Source organism: Anolis carolinensis, unplaced genomic scaffold, assembly GCF_035594765.1.
Source record: "Anolis carolinensis isolate JA03-04 unplaced genomic scaffold, rAnoCar3.1.pri scaffold_8, whole genome shotgun sequence".
Lineage (NCBI taxonomy): Eukaryota > Metazoa > Chordata > Lepidosauria > Squamata > Dactyloidae > Anolis > Anolis carolinensis.
This window is the reverse complement of record NW_026943819.1, coordinates 28961906-28971202: the sequence shown is the minus strand read 5'-3', so window position 1 is coordinate 28971202 and position 9297 is coordinate 28961906. Positions and strand designations below refer to the sequence as shown.

At 40.8% G+C, this 9297-nt stretch overlaps 1 protein-coding gene across 1 annotated transcript; it reads left to right on the top strand.

Annotated features, from left to right (window-relative positions):
- Positions 1–1287: 1287 nt before the first annotated feature.
- dusp2 (dual specificity phosphatase 2) lies at positions 1288–8877 on the top strand. Its single transcript, XM_003230646.4, has 4 exons — positions 1288–1794; positions 4069–4211; positions 5907–6126; positions 6800–8877. The coding sequence occupies exons 1-4, from the start codon at positions 1386–1388 to the stop codon at positions 7012–7014; spliced, it is 987 nt and encodes a 328-aa protein (XP_003230694.3). The 5' UTR covers positions 1288–1385; the 3' UTR covers positions 7015–8877.
- The last annotated feature ends 420 nt before the right edge of the window (positions 8878–9297 follow it).

Sequence of the window (9297 nt, the reverse complement as noted above, 5' to 3'; positions counted from 1 at the left end):
TTGCTGTTATTATATAAAGTAAAATATATTGTATTAGAATATGCTATTATTATATTGTAATTTATTATATTATTTATTGCTATTAGATATTATAGACAGATATAAATGTTATTATAGAGGATAATATAGGATATAATACTTTGCTATTATTATATAAAGTAAAATATATTAGAATATTCTATTATTATATTATAATTATATTATTTATTGCTATTAGTGATTATAGATAGTTATAGATGTTATTACAGAGGATAATATAGGATATAATAATTTGCTGTTATTATATAAAGTAAAATATATTAGAATATTCTATTACTATATTATAATTTATTATATTATTTATTGCTATTAGTTATTATAGATAGATATAGATATAGATGTTATTATAGAGGATAATATAGGATATAATACTTTGCTATTAGGTATTATATTATACCATTGTATTATTTATGTGTATAGATAGATATATAGATATTATTAGAGATGATAATATAGGATATAATACTTTGCTGTTATTATATAAAATATATTATATTAGAATATTCTATTATTCTATTATTTATTGCTATTAGTTATTATAGATATATATATAGATGTTATTATAGAGGACAATATAGGATATAATACTTTGCTATTAGTTATTATAGATAGATATAGATATAGATGTTATTATAGAGGATAATATAGGATATAATACTTTGCTATTAGTTATTATAGATAGATATAGATATAGATGTTATTATAGAGGATAATATAGCATATAATACTTTGCTATTATTATATGTAGCAAATATTAGAATATTCTATTATATTATAATTTATTATATTATTTATTGCTATTAGTTGTTATAGATAGATATAGATATAGATGTTATTATAGAGGACAATATAGGATATAATACTTTGCTATTATTATATAAAGTAAAATATATTATATTAGAATATTCCATTATTATATTATAATTATATTATTTATTGCTATTAGTTATAGATATACAGATGTCATTATAGAGGATAATATAGGATATAATACTTTGCTATTAGTTATTATATTATACTATATCGTATATTATAATTTGCTATTATTATTCTTATTGGAGAAGCCCGGAATGTCAAACACGAAAGCATTCCAAAGGAGAAAACACGTGTCTTACCTGTTCCCTAGGCCCCGCCCACTTGCAAGGGCCTGCTCTCGCCGCCTGTGACGTAGAACTCCTTATAAGGCGCGCCGGGGCGTGGCTTGAGGCAGAGTGGGCGCGGATTGGCTGAGTATATAAAGCTCTTCCCGCTCACCGGCAGAGCGAAGCTGTTGAGCGCTGATAGTAGACGCGTGTCAAGCTGCACGTGTGAATCCGTTCGTTTTGCAGTTTCGGGCTATTTCCGCGATGGTGATGGAGGAAGTTTCTCTGCTGGAGTGCTCGGGCCTGGCGCGGCTGCTGCGGGAGCCCGCGGAGAGCGCCCGGACGCTGGTGCTGGACTGCCGGCCCTTCCTGGCCTTCTGCCAGGCCCACATCCGGGACTCGAGGCCCGTGCACTGGAACGGGCTGCTCCGGCGACGCTCCCGGGGCAAGAGCGGAGCGGGAGCGGTGGGGCTGGAGGGGCTGCTGCCCGACCGGGCGCTGCTGGCGCGGCTGCGGAGGGGTGAAGTGGCCCACCTGGTGGCCCTGGACCAGGGCAGCCCGGCCCTCGGCGCCCTCCGCCCGGACTGCCCCGCCAGGAGCCTCCTCGACGCCCTCCTCGCCGAGAAGAACCCCGGGCGGAACCCGCAAGGCCCACAACTCTACCTCCTCCGAGGTACAGACGTTAATTCCCTTCAACTAGACCGGGAATTGGGCCAAATTGGTCCCTTCAGGCGTTTTGGACTTCAACTCCCACAATGCCTTGCGCCAGGCCCCTTCCTTTTCCCCCTCAGCCGCTTAAGCGGCTGAGGGGGAAAAGGAAGGGGCCTGGCGCAAGGCATTGTGGGAGTTGAAGTCCAAAACGCCTGAAGGGACCAACTTGGCCCTTCCCTGCTCTATCTAAGCCATCTCTTTTCTTTCTTTCCTTAATTTACCTCATATTTTACAACAATTCGACAGAAAAAGCAGTTCAATACACGGTAACGTTATGTAGTAATTACTGTATTTTCGAAATTGGCGCCAAAACATTGCCATGTATTGAAAACAACGACTACAAAAGCATTGGCTATTAACAAATTGACTGCAAATAAAGATAGAATGGCTACTAACAAATTGACTACAAATAAAGATAGAATGGCTACTAACAACTTGACTGCAAATAAAGATAGAATGGCTACTAACAAACTGACTGCAAATAAAGATAGAATGGCTACTAACAAATTGACTGCAAATAAAGATAGAATGGCTACTAACAAATTGACTACAAATAAAGATAGAATTCAATAAAATGAATGTACAGTAACAACATTATCAAAAATTAAATATGTAAAAAGCGTAAATAGTCCTTTTCTATTACATTGCTATCAGTTATTATATTAACCTATCAAATTAAATGTGTAAAAAGCTCAGTCCTTTTCTATTATCACATTGCTATCAATTATTATATTATACTATCAAACTAAATGCGTAAAAAGCTCAGTCTTTTGCTATTATTACATTGCTATTAGTTATTATATTAACCTATCAAATTAAATGCGTAAAAAGCTCAGTCCTTTTCTATTATTACACTGCTATTTGTTATTATATTATACTATCAGATTAAACACGTAAAAAGCTCAGTCCTTTGCTATTATTACATTGGTATTAGTTATACTATCAAATTAAACACGTAGAAAGCTCAGTCCTTTGCTATTATTACATTGCTATCAGTTATTATATTATACGATCAAACTAAATGCGTAAAAAGCTCAGTCCTTTGCTATTATTACATTGCTATTAGTTATTATATTAACCTATCAAATTAAATGCGTAGAAAGCTCAGTCCTTTGCTATTATTATATTGCTATCAGTTATTATGCCATCATTTATGTGTATAGATTGATATTATTATGTGTATAGATAGCTAATATAGCTAAAGATATTATAGAGGATAAAATAGGATATAAAACTTTGCTATTATTGTATTATTAGTTATTACATTATACTACAGTAGACTCTCACTTATCCAACATTCACTTATCCAACGTTCTGGATTATCCAACGCATTTTTGTAGTCAATGTTTTCAATACATCGTGATATTTTGGTGCTAAATTTGTAAATACAGTAATTACTACGTAGCATTACTGCGTATTGAACTACTTTTTCTAATTTGTGAAATCATAACCTCATTTGATGTGTAATAGGTTTTTCCTTAATCTCTCCTTATTATCCAACATATTTGCTTATCCAACATTCTGCCGGCCCGTTTATGTTGGATAAGTGAGACTCTACTGTAGTTATTATCTTATGCTATCATTTATGTGTATAGATTGATAGATGATAGGTGCCTTTAAAATACTTTACGCTTTTAAGAGGTCCCAATTTATCTACTCACATTCTGCTTTCGAACCGCTAGTTAGGCGGAAGTTGGGTTTAAGGCCAGGAGCACACCCTGACCCGGGCTTTGAACTGTCAACTGCTCGATTGACAAGATTTACTGCAGCAGGTGGTTTAACCTGCTGTGCTAAAGCCTGGCCATATGTACGCATATCTAGTATCTACCTATCTATTCTATCTGATTATTCTGTCAATCTATCGAATTTCCTTATCTACTCCATTTCCCTATCTATTTGTTCCATTTCCCTATCTATATATTACATCTACTCTTATCTGTCTCCCTCTCTCCCTATCTATTCTATCTCTCCCTTTCTATCTACCTATTTATGCCATCTATTCAATTTCCGTTTCTGGTTAGCTGTCATTGCGGAGGCACGATGGGTTAAAACTACAACTCCCATTGAGTCACAGCAGTTAAAGTGGGGACCAATTGAGGAAAATTTAGGGTTCCTCCCCTCTTAATGCTTCAGATGTCTGGATATTTCCGATTTAGGCCATTTAGCATTACGTTTCTGCTTCATACCCATGCAAAGGTGTGCTAAAATGTCCTCTTCCATGTGCCTGTTTTTCTAGGTGGGTTTGAAAACTTCCAAGCAAATTTCCCCGAATTGTGCTCTGTGGCCCCCACACCGCTGACGACGACCGTGGCACCTCCTTCTCCTTCACCGCTTCTGCTGAGTCCCGAAGGCAGCGCCAGCACCCCCTCCTACGACCAGGTAGGCTCACCTGGCCTGTTTCAGCACAGATTTGGCACCATTGAGCCCCAGACCCTTCTTGGCATTGCCCATTGACCTGAACTGAATATGGCACCATGAAAACAGGCTCAGGAATCCCATAGGAATCTTCTTGTGGAGAGAAAAGCAGTGTTATAAATAAACACAATAATAATAATAATAATAATAATATAGGAATAAGGCACCAGGTTGGCAAGTAGTTCAAAACCCTCTCGATGTGCCTATCGACCTGTATGGATTTGACATCAAGTAGACATGCCTATAAACCCAAACTGGATTTGGCACCAAGTTGGTAAAGTGCAACTCTTACAATGCCCACAAACTCAAGATAATTTTGGCACAAACCCAAGGTGAATTGGGCACCAAGTTTCCAAGGACTTGGCAACCCTCTTAAGATGCCCATAAACCCAAACGGGATTTGGTACAAAGTAGACATATTCCTAAACCCAGTATAGATTTGGCACCGAGGAGCTCAAAACCGTCTTGGCATGATAATAGACCCAATATGGATTCAGCACCAAGTTGTCAAAGAGCTGAAAACCTTGCTTGCATGCCTGTATTGATATACCCAAGACAAATCGGGTTCCGTGTTTGCAAGGGACCAAAAGTCCTCTTGTTGTGCCCAAAACCCAATATGAGCTGGGAACCCTCTTGGCGCACCCATTAGCTCCCCAAATTGCTCTTAGCTAAAAGGCCATCCTTTTTAATTGAACTGTCTAGACTATGTGGCAGGACTAATTGTGCAAAACGAGTGCTGGCGCGACAGGGAGGGCGGAAGGAGCCTGCATTCGGCAGCTCCTGTCCCTGAGGCTTTGGTCTAAGTGCTGGAGCCAGGATTTGTAGATGACTCAATTTTAATCCACTTTTCCCAAACGTATAATATAACTATTTCTAAAATAATTGTGTATGGCCAAGGCGTCACTGGAGGTGCCTGAAGGAAACCCCGAAGAACGCATGAGAGTTCATTAAACAATATAGTCTGTAATGTTTTCATTCTGTGGCACCTTTGCTCTCTTGATACCATTTTCATTTTTAAAAAAATAATGGTGCCAGTTTTGGTTTGTGGATTGGACTATGGATTTGGGTTCAAATCCTTGCTTGGACATATTCGCATAAAGTATTATTATTATTATTATTATTATTATTATATAATCACTTTGAATTCGATTTCCTGCTTCTTGGCAGTGGGTTGAACTGGATGGCCCATGAAGTTTCTTCCAGTTCTATGATTCTATGATAATTATGGGGTGGGCTTGGACTAGATTACCTTTGGGGTCCCTTTAATTGCTGTAGCTTCACTTTTATGGACAGCACTGCACCTCAGAAGGTCTCTCCACATGAATATGTAGCCTGGCATGGATCAGTGTTGGCCCCATCCGCTGCTTTGATCTTTTAATCCAAAGGCAGATGGCATTAGCCCTGGCATTATCAAATTACTATCAACATCCCCCCTTCCCAAAAAAAGCCTGATTAATTTAATCCATCCTTTTAAGCTTAATCTTCAATTTCCATGCAACCGCGGCTTCCTTCTAAGAGGCTAGCTGGCCTCAAGGTCTGAGCCAGCCGTTATGACAGCTCTACTTTGGGGAAAATGTCTGGGAGTGGGTGTAGCTGGCAAGAGATGAATGGCGGTCAATGGCTAATGGGCTTTGCTATGTTCTTCCTTCCTCCCTGCAGGGTGGTCCGGTGGAGATCCTACCCTTCCTCTTCCTGGGCAGCTCCTTCCACTCCTCCAACCGGGAGGTGCTGCAGTCCCTGGGCATCACAGCCGTCCTCAACGTCTCCTCCAGCTGCCCCAACTACTTTGAGGAGCAGTTCCAGTACAAGAGCATCCCCGTGGAGGACAACCACATGGCCGAGATCAGTGCCTGGTTCCAGGAAGCCATCGACTTCATCGGTGAGTCCTGCAGCCTCATGGGACAAAGAGTCCAAGTCCTGCATATGGGATACCCCAACAATTTCACTACGTTCCTGAGTTATCAGTGTCATTTTCTAATTGGTTCTATCATAAACACATGGGGAAAGTTTTTAAAACTGCATAAACTTTGCTCTTGTGGGGCATCCAACTCCCTTCTGCAAGGAAGGAAGACACTATCAAAGCCCCCCCGACAAATGGCCATACAGCCTCTACTTAATAATAATAATAATAATAATAATACTATGGTTGTAATTAGCAAGCTTTTGAATAGCATTGAGTAGCCTTGCAGCTGCAAGTCATAGGTGAAAGTATCTGCATACAGGTAGTGAAGCAAATGGAGTTATATATACCTGTGCAATAATGTCCAGGGTGGGAGTCTGTTTGAAACAAGTGTGACTGTTGCAATTAGCAATCTTGAATAGCATTGCAAAGTCAATTAGTGAGGGTATCTGCATAAAGGTAACCTGGTTGTTGTTGCCTGGAGGCATCCTCTGTTAGGGAGGTGCTAACCGGCACTTGGTTGTTTGCTATCTGGAGTCATTTGCAAGTCGGGTGTTTGTAATTCATGGAGGGCTTGTATAATAGAGTCAAATGCTAATTGTGGACACAGGCCTGAGCCGTTGCTGACCTTTTCCTGCTTCTTTTGCTGCAGATTCGGTGAAGAGCAACGGAGGGCGGGTGCTGGTCCATTGCCAGGCGGGCATTTCCCGCTCGGCCACCATCTGCCTGGCTTACTTGATCCAGAGCCGCCGTGTCCGGCTGGAAGAGGCCTTTGATTTCGTCAAGCAGCGCCGGGGTGTCATCTCCCCCAACTTCAGCTTCATGGGGCAGCTCCTCCAGTTCGAGACGGAGGTCCTCTGCCACTAGGCTGCAAGGGAGCCCACACCTTTTCCAGACACAGAGAGACTCGGACAGTGTGCCTGTTTACAATATAAACCAATGACGTTGGAAATTTTGGAAGGTCCAGACAAGGCATGGGCCAACTTGGGCCCTCCGGGTGTTTTGGACTGCAACTCCCACAATTCCTAACAGCCGGTAGGCTGTTAGGAATTGTGGGAGTTGTAGTCCAAAACACCTGGAGGGGCCAAGTTGGCCCATGGCTGGTCCAGATTGTGATGGCAGCGCCTGCAGTGTGGATGCAACCTTATGTGGCATGTCCGTGGACTTTTCTAGCAGGGATTTCCAAATCTCGTTGAACTCTTGGCATTATAGTTTTGAATGTTTGGACCGAGATTTGGGTTCAGGTCCCATCTACATTGCCATCTAATGCAGTTAGACTTTATATTACAGCTCAATTGCATTACATGGCAGGGTAGACTCATATCCTGCAGCTCAATGCTGCATTGGATGACAGTGTAGACTCCTATATTGCAGCTCGATGCAATTAAACTGCATTAGGTGATAGCGTTGACTCATATTCCAGCTCAATTGCATTAGATAGCAGCGTTGATTCATATATCTACACTGCCATATGCACCTACACTTCCATATAATGCAGCTCAATTGCATTATATGGCAGTTTGGACTCATATTGCAGCTCAATGCAGTTTAATTGCATTATATGACAGTGTAGACACACATTGCAGCTCAGTTGTATCACATGGCAATGTAGAATCATATTGGAGTTTAATTGCAATACATGGCAGTGTAGACTCATATTTTGCAACTCAATTGCATTAGAAGGCAGTGTAGACTCGTCTATTGCAGCTCAATTGCATTACATGGCAATGTAGACTCATGTCACAGCTCAATTGCATTATATGGCAGTGTAGACGCATATTGCAGCTCAGTTGCATTACATGGCAACGTAGAATCATATTGGAGTTTAATTGCAATACATGGCAGTGTAGACTCATATTTTGCAACTCAATTGCATTAGAAGGCAGTGTAGACTCGTCTATTGCAGCTCAATTGCATTATATGGCAAGGTAGACTCATATGTCACAGCTCAATTGCATTACATGGCAGTGTAGACTTCTATATGGAACTCAACTACATTACATGGCAGTGTGGACTCACTTTGCGATGCAATTGCATTGTATGGCAGTGTAGAATCATCTATTGCAGCTCAATTGCATTGTATGGCTGTTAAGACTCTTGAATTGTATCTCAATGCAGTTTAGTTACATTAGATGGTGGTGTAGACTCCTATATATGGCAGCTCAATTGCATTGTATGGCGATGTGGGATTCCTATATTGCAGCTCAATGCATTTAACATGGGAGCGCACCTTGAGCACTGCAAGAAAGCAATGGGAAGCCTATTATGAGTAAACCAAGAGAGAACTGCCATAAGGCTTGCAACCTCATTGCCTTACAAGGGTCTGAAAAGCAAACAATCCCTCCCTTATGTTTGATATTGTATGCTGTGAAAGTCTTGGGTGTTTCCTCGCCCTGGATGGAAATGTCCTTTTCCCGAACGCACTGAGAAGTGGCAGCCCCTTTCCGTGGCCAAAGACCCCTTGTTTTCCCTCGGGGGGTTGCCTCATACTTGACTGCAAGGGTCCCGTTCGCTGGTTGGTTTCTGTGGGACTTCTTGCCGGTGGATCGGGACCGTTTCCTGATCTCCCTTCGATGCCACAGTCTCCCGATCCGAAGCAATATACTGTAATAATGTTTGTGCTGTTTAGAGAAACTCTTTCTTGATTGGAAATGACTCTTTTTCTTTCGTTGCACTTTATATTTATTATTATCACCTGTGGCAATAAAGAGACCGATTTTTATACTGAAATTGTTTGATTGATTGATTTTTTTATTATTCAATATCATTTTATTTTTTTAAGATATTATTATTTAGGTAAAGGTTTTCTCCTGACATTAAGTCTAGTCGTGCCCGACTCTGAGGTTTGGTGCTCATCTCCATTTCAAAGCCAAAGAGCCGGCGTTGTCCGTAGACACCTCCAAGGTCATGTGGCCAACATGACTGCATGGAGCGCCGTTACCTTCCCACCAGAGCGGTACCTATTGATCTACTCATATTTGCATGTTTTCGAACTGATAGGTTGGCAGAAGCTGGGGCTAACAGCAGGAGCTCACCCTGCTCCCCAAATTCAAACCACCAATGTTTTGGTCTACAAGTTCAGCAGCTCAGTGGTTTAACCTGTCCTGCCACCGGAGGCTCAGATTATTATTTATATAGTGTTAAATAATC

What these genes read in the sequence shown, in the direction of transcription:
- dusp2 (XM_003230646.4), top strand. Translation starts at nt 1,386, where the DNA reads ATGGTGATGGAGGAAGTTTCTCTGCTGGAGTGCTCGGGCCTGGCGCGG. An exon ending in ACAACTCTACCTCCTCCGAG is followed by an intron (nt 1,795 to 4,068) that starts GTACAGACGTTA and finishes CTGTTTTTCTAG; the next exon opens with GTGGGTTTGAAAACTTCCAA. An exon ending in GCACCCCCTCCTACGACCAG is followed by an intron (nt 4,212 to 5,906) that starts GTAGGCTCACCT and finishes TCCTCCCTGCAG; the next exon opens with GGTGGTCCGGTGGAGATCCT.